At 36.0% G+C, this 18,920-nt stretch overlaps 1 protein-coding gene across 1 annotated transcript in view; it reads left to right on the forward strand.

The window, feature by feature from the left end:
• The window catches only part of AHR (aryl hydrocarbon receptor), a 52,482-nt gene extending 36,762 nt beyond the window's left edge, over positions 1–15,720 (forward strand). Inside the window, exons 5-11 of the mRNA XM_006880268.1 lie at positions 4,463–4,586; positions 5,607–5,737; positions 6,813–7,015; positions 8,040–8,149; positions 9,114–9,255; positions 11,071–12,298; positions 15,574–15,720. Of these exons, the coding sequence (XP_006880330.1) occupies positions 4,463–4,586; positions 5,607–5,737; positions 6,813–7,015; positions 8,040–8,149; positions 9,114–9,255; positions 11,071–12,298; positions 15,574–15,720 (2,085 nt within the window). The remainder of the gene's footprint in view (positions 1–4,462; positions 4,587–5,606; positions 5,738–6,812; positions 7,016–8,039; positions 8,150–9,113; positions 9,256–11,070; positions 12,299–15,573) is intronic.
• The last annotated feature ends 3,200 nt before the right edge of the window (positions 15,721–18,920 follow it).

Raw genomic sequence — 18,920 nt, forward strand, 5'->3', positions numbered from 1 at the left:
GGAGGGCATGGAGAAAAGTGCAACAAGGAATGAATGGAAATCCAAAATCTCTGTAAATGTTCATTAAAATTAATAAAAAACAAAACAAAAAAAACCCCCAATAAAGTGGTGATCCAGCAAAGTGTAGAAATTGTCCAGTGATGTCACTAATAACACACACAAGCACTGTGTTGGTGAAGATTATTAAGAAACAATTGAAGCAGTACATTGACAGAAAACTACCAGATATACACATTGGGTTTAGAAGAGGTCGTGGCACTAAGGGACATTACTGCCAGTGTCAAATGGGTCTTTGCTGGAAACAGAGAGGACCAGGGGAATGTCTTTGTTTCTTTGACTATGCAAAGGTATTTGACTATGTGGATCACAGCAAATTCTGGCTAACCTTGAGAAGAATGGAAATCCCAGAACACTTGATTGTGCTCCTGTGAAACCTATACTTGGAAAAGGAGGCAGTCATCAGAATAGAGCAAGGAAACACTGTTGTTACTGTTGTGTGCCATCAAGTCGAGTACGACTCATTGTGGCCCTACGAACAAAAGACCTGAACCCAGTCCTATCCTGCACCATCTTCACCCTTCCTGACACACAAGAGCCCATTGCAGCAGTCACCTTATCAGTCCACCTGGTTGAGGGTCTTCGTCTCTTTCGCCAACCCTCCACCCTTCCTAACATCAAGTCCTTCTTCAAGAAATTGCACCTCCTAGCAGTATATCCAAAGTATGTGAGGTGAAGCCTCATAATTCTTAGCTCCAAAGAGCACCCTGGTTGCTACACCCTCTCCAAGACATATCTATTTGTTTTCTTGGTCATCCATGGAATGTTTGGTGCTCTTCTCCAACACCATAGCTCACAGGCATCAATTCTTTTTCTGTCATCCTTATTCATTGTCCAGGTCTCAAATGCATAGCTAGTAATCAGAAAGACCATGACCTGAATCAGATGCACCTTAGTTAAACTGACATCACTACTCCGCAATAATTTGGACAGGTCCCTAATTGCAGATTTTCCCTTTGAATCGTATCTCCTTATTTCCTGACTGCTCATTCCAAGGGTAATTGTGGATCCAAGCAAGATGAATATGTTGACAGCTTCAGTCTCCTCTATATCCATCATGATACAATCTATTGGTTCAGTGGTAGGAATCTTTGTTTTCTTGATACTGAGACCCAACCCATACTGAAGGCTTTATAACTTGATCTTCTGCAACAACTGCTTCAAATTCTCCTCACTTTCTGCAAGGTTGTGTTGCCTGCATAGCATGGGTTATTAATGAGTTTCCCTCCAGTCCTGATGCCACACTCCTCTTCATAGAGTCCAGCTTCTTGGATAATTTGCTCAGAATATAGATGATCAGGTATCATCCCTGACTGTGAAACTGAAATCTTTGCAACTGATGTGTCAGATTCCAAAAGGAAACACTACATGGTTCAAATTCAGAAATGGAGTGCATCAGGGATGCATTCTGTCCATACCTTTTCAATCTGTATGCTGAACAGATCATTTGGGAAGTTGGGCTTCATGAGGAGAAATGTGGCATCCAGATTGGAGGGAGACTTATCAACAGCCTGTGTTTGCAGATGACACAACTTTGCTTGGTCAAACTGAGGAAGATCTGAAGCATTTGCTGCAGGAGGTCAAGCTCTGAGTTCTGCAATGTGGATTGAAACTCAGTATCAAGAATATGAAGATTCTCACTATTGGGCCAATTGGCAGCATCATGATACATGGAGAAGAGATTGAGATTGTTAATACTTTCAACTTGTTTGATTCCACAGTCAATACTCTTGGCACCAGCAGCCAGAAAAATCAAAGGGTGAATTGCATTAGGAAAATCTCCTATTGAGCAACAATATTAATTGAACCCCCATTGGTTTGCTAATACTTCAGTTTTTATGAAAGCAGATTGCCATGTCTTGAAGAGTAGCTGATTGGTTCTGACTTTTAGGGATCTCTGGTGGCGTAGTGGAAAAAAGGTGCACTGCAATCACAAAGGCAATACAATTCAAATACACCAGCTGCTCCTTGTGAGAAAGATGAGAAGTATGTCATGCATTTAACTGCCACTGAATATCTGCCAGAGGATTAGCTACGGGTTGGTAAACAATAGCAACTCACCTTTTAGGTAACAGCTACATAAGTACTGAACTTTAGAGCCTCTTCAGTAAGAGTAACTAAACTGAATTTTTAATAATTTTTACAAGAGATATGGAGGCTGCCGGTTTGAGTAATATTTTCTGTATAACATTGGTGTATAAACTTAAGTATAGACTACACACACACACAGAGTGTAAACCACTACAGATGTTTGTCAGAGAAAATGTTTATGCTTCAACCTGTGTTTAAATGATAGCTCTGAAAATTGTATAATGGATGCAGTAGAGATGTTTTAAATGCCAGAAGGTTTAGCTCTTATGAAGACTTGTGAGTAGATAACTGAAGAGAAGCATATGGCCATTGGCACAAAGCCCACATGTCATTTTTTTTCTGTAATTTTAAAGACTATATATAAAAGGCCTTATAAAAGCCTGTCTGGAATTTAATGATTTGTATAACTCTCTTAATTATTATTTGATATTGTGATTCATTTAAGAAAATAAAAGGGATTAGTAATTTTCCAGTCTAATGTTTTTTTCTTACCTAGCTTTTTGATGTTCTTTTTTTTAAAAGAAAATTATGTTTGCCGTAAGTGATGGTTTATAATTTTTAAAATTGCAAATTATGACCAAATAGTGAATAATACAGTAAATCACTATCAACCTTTTTGTTTAGTTACTTAGGATTTAATAGAATAGAGGCATATAAAATATAGAGTATTATGCCTGATTATGGTGTTTTTATGATTGTCATAGGAGTGTGATATGTGTGTATGTGCATGCGTGAAATACAGAAAATGTCAGTTGAATCTTGGCTGAAAGCAGGAAATACCAGAGGAATGTCTATCTGTGTTTTATTTACTATGCAAAGGCATTTGACTGTGTGGACCACAACAAACTGTGGCTGACTCTGAGAAGAATGGGAATCCCAGAACACTTGATTGTACTTATGTGAAAACTATACTTGCACCAGGAACCAGTCACCAGAATGGAGCGAGGAAGCACTGCATGGTTCAAAATTGAGAAGGGTTTGCGTCAAGGATGTCCTATCTCCTTATCTTTTCAATCTGTATGCAAAACAGGTTATCTGGGAGGCTGGGCTCTATGAGGAGAAGTGTAGCATCAGGATTGGAGGTAGACTCATCAATAATCTGTGTTACACAGATGATACAACCCTGCATGGTGGAACTGAGGAGGACCTGAAGTGCTTGCTGCAGAAGGTCTAGGACTGCAGCCTTCAATATGGATTGAAGCTCAATATCAAGAAAATAAATATTCTTACCACTGGGCTAATTGGCAGCATCATGATGGATGATGAAGATTGTTGACAGCTTCAGTTTTCTTGGCTCTACAGTCAACACTCTTGGTACCAGCAATCAAGAAATTAAAAGACAAATTGCATTAGGAAAGTCTGCTGTCAGAGACCTCTCCAGAGTATTGAAGAGCAACAATGTCAGTTTGGAGACTAAGGTGCGCCTGGCCATGGTCTTTGCAGTTACTTGCTATGCATCAGAGAACTGGACAGTGACTAGGGATGACAGAAGGAGAATTGATGGCTTTGAGCTGTGGTGCTGGAGAAGAGTATTGAATATATCATGGACTGCTAGGAGAACAAACAAATTCTTCTGGAGAGGGTGAAGTCTGGCTGAAGCTTCATCTGACATACTTTGGACATGTTGCGAGGTGGGGTCAGTCTTTGGAGAGGGATGTCATGCTAGGGAGGGTGGAGGGACAGAGCAGGAAAGGAAGACCCTTGATGAGATGGATTGATTCAGTGACTGGGGTGATGGGGACAGGTATGTCGGAGACAATAAGATTGGCACAGGATAGAACAGGGTTTAGGGCTGTTGTACATAGAGTCACTATGAATGGCAGGCAACTCAGCAGCACATAACAACAACATGAGCTACTATAATAATATTAGAAAAACATCGAATTAAAAGGTCTAAATACTGTAGTCAATGCCAAGGAACCAGAAAGCAGGAAGAGATTCTAACAAAGTAAAGGCATAGTCTATTACCATCTTTTTAACTTTTATTTTGCATCACTAGAGAACATTTTTCAGTCACTTAAATTGCATTGAATCATCCACTTCTCTAGACAAGTCTTGAAATTGATGTTGTTATGTTTTGTCAAAGCTGACTGACTCAGAGCTGACCCTTCCCAGGTCTTTGAGGCTGTGATGTAAATTGCACACAGGCGATTGTCCCATCTTTCTCTTGCAAAGCAGCTAGAGGGTTAGAACTGCTTTCCATTGGGTTGGCATTCCTTATCTATTGGCTGACTATAGTGTCCTTGAAATTGTGTTAGTAACTTTTTTTTAATTTCCTTCTTGTATTTTATTTCTTCTCATCTCTTTTACTTAGTCTGATGTCATACATCAAAGTGTTTATGAACTTATTCATACTGAAGACCGAGCTGAATTTCAGCGACAGCTACACTGGGCATTGAACCCTTCACAGTGTGCAGACTCAGGACAAAGAATTGAGGGTAAGGATGTTTATTAGAACACAGCCTTGTTGGCTTCTTTACTATAGTTCTGTTAGGAGGCAGTGACCTTTCTTCTTGTTGTTGCCTTTGGATCGGAGACTCCATGTGGGCAGAGTCAACTGCCCTGTAGTGCTGTCAAGGCTGTGATTGTGCAGAGCAGATTCCCAGGCCTGCCTCTGAGGTGCCACTGAATGGATTGGAACTTACCCATTTGCTGTCCTCAGGAATTCCATTCACAGTTGCCATCAAGATGATTAACAGCTCATAGTGACCCTAAAGAATAGAGTTGAACTCTCCCAAAGAGTTTCCAAGGCTGTAATCTTTATAGTAGCAATCCACTACATCTTTATCCTCCAGTGCAACTGTGAGTTCGAACTTCTCATCTTTCACTTAACAGCCAAGAGCTTAACTATGACTCCACCTCTTTAAGTCCTCTTTAAGGTCTCAATTAGGGTATAAATCTCAATAATAAAGTGGAGGGAGGAATGGAAAGGTATGAGTCTGTAATTCCAGACTTGGACCAGCTTACATGATCTAGATGAGAAGAGAAATAAGAACAGTTGAGGGGTTTCAAGAAAACATCCTGCTGTAAGAAGTAATAAGGTATTAAGTCTGTTAAAATCTTGAAAGATGTGAAAAACATATATGATTAATACTGGAGTATATGTAAATTGTTCGTTGTTTAAAGTGCACAAATTTATATCTAACTGTAGAAAGTTTAATCAATAAAAGCTATATTTCCAGAAATCTGTGTAGGTGTTAAAAAGAAAAGTCATTAGAATATATGGAAATTAGTAATAACAACAATAATTCAATAATAAAAACAAAAATAAAGTTCTGTGTAATAAAATTCAGTAAAAGTTTTCTGTTTCTCTTCATTAAAACTTCTGAAAGTGATGAGGTTTTTGTATTCATAATATGCTCCATTTTAGAAATTAACACTAGCTTTAGTTCTTCAGGCAGTAAAATTTAATTTCACAATGAATAAAAAGTAAATTTGTGTTATTCTTATTTCTGCAGAGGCTAATAGTCTTCCACAGCCAGTAGTCTATTATAACCCAGAACAGCTTCCTCCGGAAAACTCTTCCTTTATGAAGAGATGCTTCATCTGCCGTCTAAGGTGTCTGCTGGATAATTCATCTGGTTTTCTGGTAAGGTACAAAATCTTATGAAATTAATGTTTAGCATTAAGTTACTGTTAAAGTAGAAATTTGCATTTGGAATTAAATTTGAAAACTCTACATCTAGGTGGGATAATTATAGAGAGTAGATTAGATTAAATAATCAGAGTAGACATTATCTTTCCTCTCTTATCACATCTCACTCACTCTACCAGGTATGAGAGAAGAAAATACAAACTTGTTGTATATTCTTTTTGTGAATTATCAGGAATTTGAAATAGATAATAAACTTTAATTCTACATTAGCACATCTTGATTTTGGGGAGGGGAGTAGGCCTTTTTCAAATATCTTCTTGAAGATTATTGTGCTGGCTCAGAGTTCAGTTGTCCTTTGGAAATGCTTTTCTAGTAGTGGTAATCAAGACTGTATTTCTGAGATTGAATTTCAGTGTGTAATAGTGGTAATAAAATCTTTTCCTTCTTATGCTATCAGATTTTACATCACACTCAGTCTTGGCCTTTAAATACTGTTTTAAGCAACCACACTGATCATACTAATGTATGAATTGTCAGTGTTTGCTGTTTCTAAAGTTATTTTTTAAGTTTGCTGTTAATGGAGCTCTACATTTTGTTAGGTGATTTTGCAGTGATTCATTTTCATGTTTTGACAAAATTGTACTTTGGTCTTTGTGGATGATAAATGCATTATACCTCATGTATGTTTGAAAATCAATGTTTGATGACTTTATCACTCGCTGTTCATTTAGAAAATATGTTGAGGCACTGGAATAGTTGTGAAATGATAGGAATGTTTGCAGACTCAGAAAAAGAATACAAGTATTCTTGTTAAGATTATTATTAAATAAGAAGCAAGGAATGCTTCTCTTACCAATTCTTCAGGTAGTCTCCATACTAAGACATTTCTTCATATAATTCGTTCTACCTTCTTAATCTTAGTTATAATTGGTTTCCAGGGGAGAGAAGAATGGGGGGGGAAAGTAGCAGTCTTCAATCTTAAAATGATCACAGTGAAGTTTGTTTTGTTTTTTTTAAAGGAAGATATGTTTTAAACTGTTACCTTTAATTAACTGTTTTGCTTTTTAAGGCAATGAATTTCCAGGGAAGGCTAAAATATCTTCATGGGCAGAACAAGAAAGGGAAAGATGGATCAATCCTTCCACCTCAGTTGGCTTTGTTTGCAATAGCTACTCCACTTCAGCCACCGTCCATACTTGAAATCCGAACCAAAAATTTCATCTTTAGAACTAAACACAGACTTGATTTTACACCTACTGGTTGCGATGCCAAGTAAGCAGCTGTTACTTAATCAAATATCTTTTGTCAAAGTAATTGTCTCACTGTTGTTATGTACTGTTGAGTTGGAATCAGCCCATAGTTGACTCTTAGCAGGTTTTCAGAGACAGTAAATTGCAAAGGAGAAGATTACCCATCTTTTTTCCAGCATTGTAGGGGGTGGAATCAAACCATGTACTATGGACTGACAGCTCCACTCCTCACCACTAGGCACCATAGGAGCTCTGCTGGCCTGGTGGGTGGAGAATTACACTGTTAACAGAAAGGTGGGGCTTCTGGTGGTTTGATTTTACCAGTGGCCCTGCAAAAGAGAGATGAAAAGATGCCATTTCCACTCCTCAAAAACCCACTGGGAGGGTCAGCTATGAGTTGATTTCATCTTGATGTGGTAAGATGAGTTGTTTATCATATTGACTATTTTATTAGCTTTTATTATTTTATATTATTTTAGTATGCCAATTTTAGAATAGGATAATTCTATAAGCTCACAAATAATCTTATTTTGCAATTTCATTATCCTTTCATAATTTCCATATTATGATAATCAGATATATTAGTAAGGTTATTCACCAGGTGTCATTTGTCTTACATTATTAAAAAATTATTTTCTTTTTAGCTGTATAAGTTTAATCACCTTTAGAAAATTTAAGTACAAACTGATACTAAATACTTATACCAGGACCACAGTATTTTCCTTTTTTGATATGGGAATTCAGAGAAATAATATGAAAGACTTAAAAAAAAATTAAACATTAAGGATTTTATGTAGATAATTTGCTCTTTTAGCTTCACCTTTAGCCACACTAATTTCTATGGTATTTATTCAGGAGAATAAAATAGATTTAAACTTGTTTTCATCCATAAGCAAAAGTGTTACCTATTTTCCATTTTTTTAATACCTTAATGTTAATTTCTGAATGTTAAGTAAAACATATTGCACAAGGTAGCATATAACCAATGAATTTCTCTTGCTTAAGTTTTAAATCATTCTTATTTTTCCTTTTAATGAAAAAAACAGAGGGAAAATTATTTTGGGATATACTGAAGCAGAGCTGTGCATGAGAGGATCAGGATATCAATTTATTCATGCTGCTGATATGCTTTACTGTGCTGAGAATCACATCCGAAGTAAGTTACAGCTCTTTGTGAACTTCACAAAGAAGGGGGGCCACTTACTCCAGTATATGTTTCAAATTACAAGACCATGTGTTTAAGGAAATTATTTTGATGTACTTCTGATCTATATCAAAACCACTAAGAAGAGTTAATGTTCTTATTAACTACTCTAAAATCTACCTAGCAAAGCTTTCATTTTGCTCCAGAAGATTTTAATTGCATCATTTAATTCCTAACTGTATGTTAATATGTATTTAAACTTTTAATTTATAAAGTGTCTTAGTATCTAGTTGCTGTAACAAAAGTGCCATGAGTGGATGGATGGTTGTTAAAGAACAGAAATTTCTCCTTTTACTGTTAAAGAGACTGCAAGTCCAAACTCGGCATCAGCACTAGGGGAAAACTGTCATTTCTGAGAGTAAAGCCTTAGTCCTTTCAGCATGTGTTGACCCAGGATTCCTTGGAAATGTCTGTATGACTTGACATTGCTGGTACTGACAGCTTCAATCTAAAGGATAAACTCTTTTCCTGGCTCTTCTTTCTTGGTAGTAGTAAGTCTTCCTTCTCTGCCTGTTTCTTCTTTAATCTCCTATAAAATGAAAGATGATACAGGCCACTGCCCAGTCAGGCTCCCCTTACTTTGGATCAGGACTGTGATCTGACTTGGGCTTGCTTCTCATGCTAATCCTTTAACAATAGAATGTTTATCACATAGTGGAGAACAATGCTGTGAATCATGGCCCAGCCAAATGGATATATATTCTGATGTATTTAGCAGCACCTAACAACAGCTTAAAAAGGATAAAATTAACTTACATTAACATTTTCATGGATTTTAAATATGATACAGTGAAAAAGTTGTCACGTTAATCTCTTCTTTGTTGATAAATAAAGTGTTTATATGCCCAAGAGACTTGCTTCAGATTCTCTTTAACATTTTTCCTTTGAGTTTGATAATTTTTAAATTTTGTTTCAGTGATTAAGACTGGAGAGAGTGGCATGACCGTGTTCAGGCTTCTTACCAAAGGAAATCGGTGGGCGTGGGTTCAATCCAATGCACGCTTAGTGTATAAAAATGGGAGACCAGATTATATCATCGCCACTCAGAGACCTCTCACGTAAGCATAAAGACATAAAGTTTTCATTATTTCATTTTTATTTTAATAGAAGTTAGGTTGAAAAGCTCCCTTAAGGGAAGACATAGAATATATTAAGAGTTTAGTCTGGAAATAAATCACAAAAACTCTGGTGGCATTGTCCACAAGGAATTGTACTACTAACCCAGAGACCATGTCGCCCTGACAGACTCCACCAGTGGCTCCCAGGGAAAAAGATGAACAGTCTCTTCCCATAGAATTTTCAGCCCTAGAAACCTTGTGGAGGGTCACTTCTGACTCGATGGCTATGAACGAACTGAAAAGATAATGGATAGAAAGAAGAGAACATAGCCAAGAGATACTGAGACCAACAAATTAGCAGCAACTGAGTCTGCTCTTGTTAGCTCTTACTGACTTGACTTTACTCACAGTGACCCTACAAAGTAAAACTAGAGGCTGCCAGTGCCAGCGAGTCTTGTAATTGATTTTTTGTTTGTTTGTTTTTTCTTTTATAAAATTTTATTGCATTTCACCCCCCCCTTTTTGTTATTAATTTTAGTGAACATTTACAGATATTTTGGATTTCCATTCATTCGTTGTTGCACTTTTCTCCTCCCCCTGCCCCCCCCAGTTCACTCTTGATTTGAGATTGGATCATTGTGACCCATAGGATTTTCACTGGCTGATTTTTATAAGTAAATCATCAGGTTTTTTACCTTAGCCTCTCTCCGCTGAGACCTGTTTAGCATCATAGCAACATGCAGGCCTCCCTTGGCATATAGGTAGTGGTTGCATAAGGTTTGTTGGCCAGAAATTAATTATCTATTTACTACACTGCTGACCCACCAGTGTCTTCAGTAAATATGTAGACCTGTAGAAATAGAATAATTAAAAGCTCCTGGTTTTATCATGAGTATATAAAGGAAAAGCAAAAATCTAACACTATCTATAAAACATAAAACAAAATTTTTATTTAGAGTACTTTTCTAATCATAGCAACCTGTGAAATTATCTTTTGTAGTTTGGAAAAGTGGTCTTTGTCAGTATTTCTGTTATAAATGTGTTCTGTCATGTTGTTGTTGTTGTTATGTGCCGTCGAGTCATTTGCAACTCATAGCGACCCTGTGCACAACAGCCCTAAACCCTGCTCTATCCTGCGCCAACCACACTGCCTCTGACACACCCATCCCGATTACCCCAGTCACCGAACCAATCCATCTCATAGAGGGTATCCCCTCCTGCGCCGTCCCTCCACCCTCCCAAGCATGATGTCCCTCTCCAAGGACCCGTCCCTCCTGGCAACATGTCCAAAGTATGTCAGACGAAGCCCCAGAATCCTTGCCTCCAAGGAGTAGCTTGGTTTAATCCTCTCCAAGATGAATCTGTTTATTTTCCTGGCAGTCCATGGTACATTCAGTACTCTTCTTCAGCACCACAGCTCAAAAGCATCAACTCTCTTTCTGTCCTCCCTAGTCATTGTCCAACTCTTTGATGCATAACAAGCGATTGCAAAGACCATGGCCTGTATCAGGCGCACCTTAGTCTCCAGAGAGACACCGTTGCTCCTGAGTACTTTAGAGAGATCCCTAACAGCAGACTTTCCCATCGCGATACGCTTTTTGATTTCCTGACTGTAGGATAATTAATTTATGTATATGTCATTGCAAGTAAGGAGAGTGTGAGTCTCGTCAGGATACTTAGGCCAGGTTCAAATAAAGCCCATGTCCTGTAGTCCATTCTTTTACTTCTCTCTTTTTCAGTGTGACATATGTTATACTTTAAATGTTGCTGATAGAACTCTTCCTAATATATGCACTTTCTTGTATGCAATTTCAGAGAGGAAGAGGGAACAGAGCACCTAAGAAAACGAAATATGAAGTTGCCTTTTATGTTTACCACTGGAGAAGCTGTGCTGTATGAGGTAGCCAACCCCTTTCCTCCCATGATTGATCCTTTACCATTAAGGACTAAAAGCAGCAGCAGTGCAAAAGACTCTGCTGCTAAATCAACTTTAAATAAGGATTCCCTCAACCCCAGTTCCCTCTTGGGTGCCAGAATGCAACAAGATGAATCGATTTATCTTTATCCAGCTTCAAATACTGTACCCTTTGAAAGAAACTTTTTAAACAAATCTATGAATCAGTGCAATAACTGGGAAGACCATATTACACCAGTGGGAAGTGAGAATCCTCTCAAACATGAACAAGTTACTCAGTCTCAGGAAATGAACCTGATTGTCTCTGAAGATCAAGCAGGCCTCTTTCCAGATAATAAAAATAGTGACTTGTACAGCATTATGAAAAACCTAGGCATTGATTTTGAAGATATCAAGCACATGCAACAGAATGAGGAATTTTTCAGGGCCGATTTTTCTGGTGAGGATGACTTCGGAGACATTGACATAGCAGATGAACTACTGACATACGTCCAAGATTCTTTAAGTAAGTCTACCTTCATGTGTTCTGGTTACCAACAGCAAGAGTCTGTGGTTCTAAACTCAAGCTGTATGGTACAAGAACACCTCCAGTTAGAACAGCAGCAACTGCAGCACCACCAACAGCAAGTAGTAGAACAGCAGCAACAGCTCTGCCAGAAAATGAAGCATATGCAAGTTAATGGCATGTTTGCAAATTGGAACTCTAACCAGGCTGTGCCTTTTAGTTGTCCTCAGCAAGACCTACAGCAGTATAATGTCTTTCCAGACTTGCATAGGACGAATCAAGAATTTCCCTATAAATCTGACATCAGTACAATGCCTTATACACAGAACTTCCAGTCTGTAATACCACAACATGCCAGTTGCACTCAGTTGGACATTCCAGTGGGGAATTTCGAACCATCCCCATACCCTAGTACATCTAATTTTGAAGGTTTTGTCCATTGTTTACAAGTTTCTGAACACCAGGAACATGGATTAAATCCACAGTCAACTGTAGTGACTCCACAGACATGTTATGCAGGGGCCGTGTCAATGTATCAGTGCCAGCCGAAAGCTCAGCACACCCAGCTGGATCAGATGCAGTACAATCCAGCAATCCCAGGCTCTCGGACATTTCTGGATGAGGTAAGGGTTTTTATTGAACTGAATAAAACGCAGTGACTCTTCTTACCTTATAAATAAATGAATACGTAGTTGTAAATTAGTCATTAGTTAGATTTTTATTCTTTTATTATCTATAGGGTTCATCTGAAAACAATTCCTACTGTATTTGTGACTCCTTTACTTTAATCAGACAGTAGTTTTTCTAGTACATTATTTGTCTAAGTGTAACACTTACCTGAAACATAAAGGAGAGGAAAATCACAAAAAAGATAGCAAAAAATGTCCTTAAATGAAAAATACCCAAGTTTCCTGGTAAAAATAGTTATGATTGTCTTATTTAGAATAAAAAATTTGGTTTATCCCTCTTGATATGTAAAAAGTTATATGTTGTTGTTATGTTGTTAAGTGGCACTGAGTTGTAGGCAACTAATAGTGACCCTATGAACAAAAGTCCTCAACACTTGCATGCATGACTTCCATCCTTTCTCCAGGTTCATAGGGTTTCAGAGGCAAGCTGTTTAAGGAAGTGGATGCCACTCCTGCTTCCAAGCTTGTTTCAACCAGGGGCGCTACCAAACACTGTCCATATTTGAAAAATTCAAACATTGGAAACTGTTGAATTTGTAGAAGTGGTATCTTCAATGTGCAGATTTTGTGTATGTCTGAAATTGGGTTAAAAGCATCTGTTGGTGTGCTTTGTTAGAATGACCTTTCCCTAAATTTTCTCTGGAATTTAGTCAAAGACTACTTAATGCAGGTCTCTGTCAGATCCTCATTTAATCCTTGAAGGTGAATTTTTCTCTTTCTTAAGATTCTTAAATAGTTAGCTGACTTTCTCTCATGGAAGTTAAGCCTGATCTTGTATTTTTATTGTCTAATTGTGTCAAAAGAATACCAGTCAGCAAGAGCACTTAAAGTAAATCTAAAAATAATATGTGCTGGGGGTTTTTTTTCCTAAAAAAAAATAAAATTTACAAAATGATGGTAGCTGTTTAACATTTTTAGACCAGTATGGCTGTTAGTTTCTGTACAATGCCAACTCAACATGGTACAACTAGGATACTTTTTCCAAACTTGACAGCACAGCTAAAGTTTCCAAACATTCAAATTGTGTGTGTGTGTGTGTGTGTGTATTTATATTAAAAGACTAAAAGCAATGTGTTATGCATTATAACAGCAATAGCTTTTCCAGGTTCTGTAGTCATCAGAACAAAAATAATAGAAACGTCCAGCACATTCCATTAAAAATATAAAGTACAAAACAAAACCTCAGAAAACAGCAAAGTTCTGTTACTACCGTGGTAGCTGGCACCTTTTTTTTTTTTTAAATTAATCATCATCTGGAAAGAAAACATTTATGATAACATCATTTAAAAAAACAGCTCTGATATAGCATGGTCATTATTACATATCCTAAATCAGGTACAAGATATTTTACATTCATAGAGGTATGTTACAGTATGGTCTTATGTCTATAATACTATTGTTGTTGTTGTTGTTGTGTCTCGTAGAATTAGAACTGACCCATAGCTGACCCTCCAGTGGGTTTCCAGAGACAGTTAATCACACAGGAGGAGACTGCCCATCCTTCTTTAACGGAGCAGCTGGTGAATTCAAACTGTGTGCCTTTGGGATTGCAGCACAACTTCTTGCCACTAGGCCATCAGAGCTCTAGAGGATACAGCTTAAAAAAGTTTTATTTGAGACTTGATTCTATTTTTCCAGCAGAGGATCCAGAGGATGGTGTGATATAACTCTGGTAAAGAAAGTCACCTTTTTTAGACAGGACTTTCCCCCTCCCCCATTAGTGGCACAGTTCTACGTTCTTTACTCTTCTTGAACATCTGATAAAAACCTGTTTATATATCTATACACATCTCACTGTTTATCCTTCTGATCTCTACAATAATGAACTTGTCAAATACTTGTTCTTATGCGCCCTAGTTTACTCAGCATAATGCTCTCTAGCCTTTCCCAAGTATGTTGTGTTTTTCAAAATCATTGTTCCTGAGTGCTGCATAATATTCCTTCTTGTAAAGATACCATATTAATCCAGTCATTTGTTGTTGGACATTTCAGCTGTTCCCATGTTCTTGCTGTTGTGAGTAATGCTGTTATGATCATTGGTGTACCCTTTGACTCTAAAAGCTTTTACAGTTTTAAGTGAATGTTAAACAATAAAGCTTTATGATCTGTAAACCCTACATTGTGCTGTAGTAACTCTGAAATATCTCTTCGTATCCATCCTTCCACCTCCCTCTCTCATCACTCTGATTCTTACTTTCTTTTTTTACCTCTTTTTTTTGAGTGGCAGTTTATAAAAACTGAGAGACTGTTCAGTGTCAGAAGGCAAGAAAAGGTATTTTTTTGTTGGTAATTTGATTCTGGGATTAGTATAATATTTAATATAGTAATTATACTAAATTATGTTAGTATAATATAGTTGTTAAAAGTATGTTGGATATAAAAATTAAGGAAATTATGGTTATTGTAAAATACATTTTTGGGGTTTTAAGAACACTTAGAAAGTCAGAAGTGACCTCTGTGGGAAAGTGTTAGTTATGTGCAATCCAGTGTAGATCGTGCATTTCATCATACTATATATAGTTTTAGGTACAACCTGTTAGGATGAGTTTTGGAAAGTTGATTTCTGTCTGGTACTAGGAGCTCTGATGGCCTAGTGGCAAGAAGCTACGCTATAGTCCCAAAGGCCCGCAGTTTGAGGCCTCCAGCTACACCACTGGAGAAGGATGGACAATCTCCTCCCCATGTGATTAACTGACTCTGAAAACCTGCCGGAGGGTCAGCTATGAGTTGGTTCCAACTGCATGGTATACAACAGCAATTTAGGATCCTGTGGTAATTCTGAATGTGAATGAATTAACCACTATCCAGATGTTGCCTGAGAAAGTTCTGGTCAAAACAGACCAATCTGTTAGAAAATATTCATATTACTTATAACTGTTATTCATAACTGATATTTCTTTACCCATCAGTTCTTATCCCACCAAAGACAATTCATTTGGAATTGCCTTTAGAATGCCAATCTAAAGTCAAATAAGTATCACTTGCCTGTACTATCTACATTATTTCTTAACAAAATAATGGAGAAAACAGTAGGTTATAAGTAACAGTTGACATCTTTGTTCTTTGTATCTTCACTGAATGAAAGACTTAAAATTTAGCAGTAGCAAAAAACATTTAAAGGTTTTAAAACTAACACATTGTTTAATGGCTTATGATATTTGAGAGATTTAGTCTAATAAGAAACATTGCTGTGTTTTTTCCCCCCTCAGATCCAGAATGGAGGCATTCTCAGTGAAACCTATCCACCTGAATTAAATAGCATGAATAACACTCAGGCTCCCACACATCTTCAGCCTCTTCATCATCCATCAGAAACCACACCTTTCCCTGATTTGACATCCAGTGGATTTCTGTAATTCCAAACCCAGCTTTCACCTTGTGTCTGGATGCTGCTTAAACTGCTTGTGAAGGATTGCAGAGTAATAAAACTCTCAATATTGGGCATCAGCAAGTTGATATGGAGGCATTGATGTACACTGTTATTTCAAACCACACTTTGCATTTTTTTACAAAAGGAGTTTAGAAGTAAAAGAAAAATTTGATGCTACAGTTCTTAAAATAGGCTGCCACAGAATAATGAGGTACCATAATACATTTTACATTATTTTGAGTATCATAACGTATGCAAAACTTATTCAGGAGAATTTTCAGATTCCTGTAAATTTAAAAAAATTTTCTCTGAATTGTTTCTATCAGAATATAAATAAAATACTGTTTTGAACTTCTGGATTCTTAGTAGTACATCAAATACAAAGTTACAAAACTTTTTTCCATGTTTGTTAGTTGTACTTTTATCTCAGATGTTGAAATAAGTGGTTTGTTGTTTTTATGGAAATGACAATCTTACTGCTTTTCTTCTTCACTTAATCTAAGTGCCTCAGAATTTTTTCTACCTATAATACTGTAGGATGTATGTTTATATGAAATATACTTTTTTCTTTTTTAATTAATAACATTCTTTTGTGCACATTTACTATTTATATTTCTTCAAAACCAATCATTTTTATTACTTCAGATGTATTGTAACTGCACTACTTAACCACTTTCTTCATGTAAAGGGCAAATAATGATTGAAAAGGTAATTATTTATTATATAATCTAGTTGCTTCTAGAGAGTAAATGTTGCTGTGTGCCTTATCTGAAGAAGTTTGAAAGTAAAACATCTTCCAAATTATTTCTTATATTATTATTTAACTATTAAGATAGTAACACTTAAATTTCATCAGTGGTTCCAGAAGAAAAGACATGCTCAGCTATTTGTCATTATTGGAATCTCAATAATGGAGATTACAGTATAAGTGACAACTGTTTATTAAACTGAAATAAAGGAAAACCGCTTTGAATTATGCAGAGCATCCATGTAAGTGTAATAATTGTCTTTAAATACTATTTTAGCTCTATATTCCTTTCAGATAGCTTATGTTGACTTTTACATTCACATCTTAAAACAGTGGAAACTATTTGTTTTTCTCATATTTGAGAAAAGTTAAAATTGAAGATACCAATGTTTGGTGTAAAGTACTGTTATGAGTGAAATGGATCATGCATTATATAGTTTATAGTGAACAAAACTATTTGTAAAGTAATTTCAGTTTGTCATTTTAAACAATAGTTCATAATTTACATGTTTGTTTTTATATATTTTATCAGTATGTTTTTTAAGAAACCAAATAATTAACCCAACAGCTTTTAACATGATCTTAAGAAAAAGACAAACCATGTACCTCTTTTAACTTCAAACATTATGTTATTTCTGCACTAGAATGACTTTTATTATCAGTAAGGCAAAGTAGTTACTCTACCAATGTTAATGCCCTCGAGTGATTTAAAAGAAAAGTGCCACTATTTGCCATTCTTCTATTTAAACATGACCTCAGAGGGGCATAAACATGTTTTCTGTGCATTTTAATATATCAGGTGGAATCTCAGCTGAAATGTATTATTAAAATCCAACTTTCTTTTATAAAAATAAGACACTGTATATAAAATTAGGTTCAGATAAAATATCTTTGTCAGTACTAAGCATCTTCAGTCTAAATTATAAATAGACTAATTTTAAAGGAAGAAAAATAGTCTAAAACATTTCATAATTTGTTATAGCATGAGACAAATGGTCTACATTAATATTCCATTTTTACATTTAGAACTTTGATTAAAATTTGTTTTCTATAAACCTCATCTTAAATCTTCCACGTTACTGGATGAATTATGTTTAAAATAGTCTATTAATGAAAAACAGGCTTTATAAGTTGTGATGTGAATATAACAGTGATGCACTTAAATACAATGAAGAGTTTTGAGAGCAATATTGTATATTTTTATCTATATAAAAGAACTAAAATTTATCTAAGATTAATAAAATCACATTAAACCAAATACATCTTTGTCTGTATTGTAAATGCCAAAGCAAAAAAGAATGTTTTGTGTATTGTTTTTGCTTTATTGAGAGGATTATTTTTATATGATACGCATTTCTAGTCTGGTAACTCTGTTCAGTTTGAACTTTTTCTATATTAGATTGTTTAAACAGTACAAGATTACAAACACTCCCGTTTATTATGAAGATTTCAGTCATTGCTGTGGACAAATTAATGTTTTCCAGTATTGCTTAATTTTCACATGAAAGTTTTCATAGCTTTTTTTCTTTCTTTCAGGATTTATTACTCACATACACCATGCATACATTTTTTGTTTATAATATTATTTTTAATGTTCATACTTACTAAACAAAGTTGTGTACAATACTATATGGTAATAAAATAATCACCATGTATGAAAAATGTTTTCATGTAAATTATTTTTTCTGATCCATGTATAAGAAGGACTTACAGTATTATAACTATGTTGGATAAAGATAACCTATTTAAAGATAATTTAGTAGCTTCATGAATTGTTGCTAAAATGGACTATTTAAATTTTGTATTATTTACGTTATAATGATGTTAACATCTGAGATCAAGAGCCAAACCTCATTTTACTGAGCCAGTTTTTCAGGCATATTTGTGAGAAATTTGAAAAAATAATCCAAGTTAGCCATATTTGTGCTGAAGTTGGAAAAATTACTACTCAAGCTTATAATTTTTAACAAATATAAATGATACATGGCTCTTTAGTCTTAAAGTCTTAACTATTCACATTCACCAGTAAGTTTCAACCACAACTCATGGCAACTCTAGGAACAAAATCAAAGCCATTTCCTCTCCTCTGCCAATCAACAGTCTCTTCAATGCTCAAACCGGTTGTTACAATCTCTGTCTAAGTTCTGGTCCCTCCTGACAACATTCCCAAACTACAAAGACAAAGTTTAATTACTATTGCAGAACAAAGAGGCAGTCTCCTCTGAGTGTGATTCATAGCCTCTGAGAACCCTCTAGGGGGTCAGCTGGTTTTGACTAGATGGCCCATAGCAAGGAATACCCTGGTAGTTCTTCCTCCAAGACTGGAGTTTTGCTCTTAATGGCACTTTACAGTATATTCAATATTCTTCAACACTACAAAGAAATCAGTTCTTTTATTTTCCTTATTCATTGTCCAACTCAAATGCCTGTGAAGCAAG

The sequence above is a fragment of the Elephantulus edwardii genome, unplaced genomic scaffold (assembly GCF_000299155.1).
Source record: "Elephantulus edwardii isolate Elephantulus edwardi_28Jun2011 unplaced genomic scaffold, EleEdw1.0 scaffold00007, whole genome shotgun sequence".
NCBI lineage: Eukaryota > Metazoa > Chordata > Mammalia > Macroscelidea > Macroscelididae > Elephantulus > Elephantulus edwardii.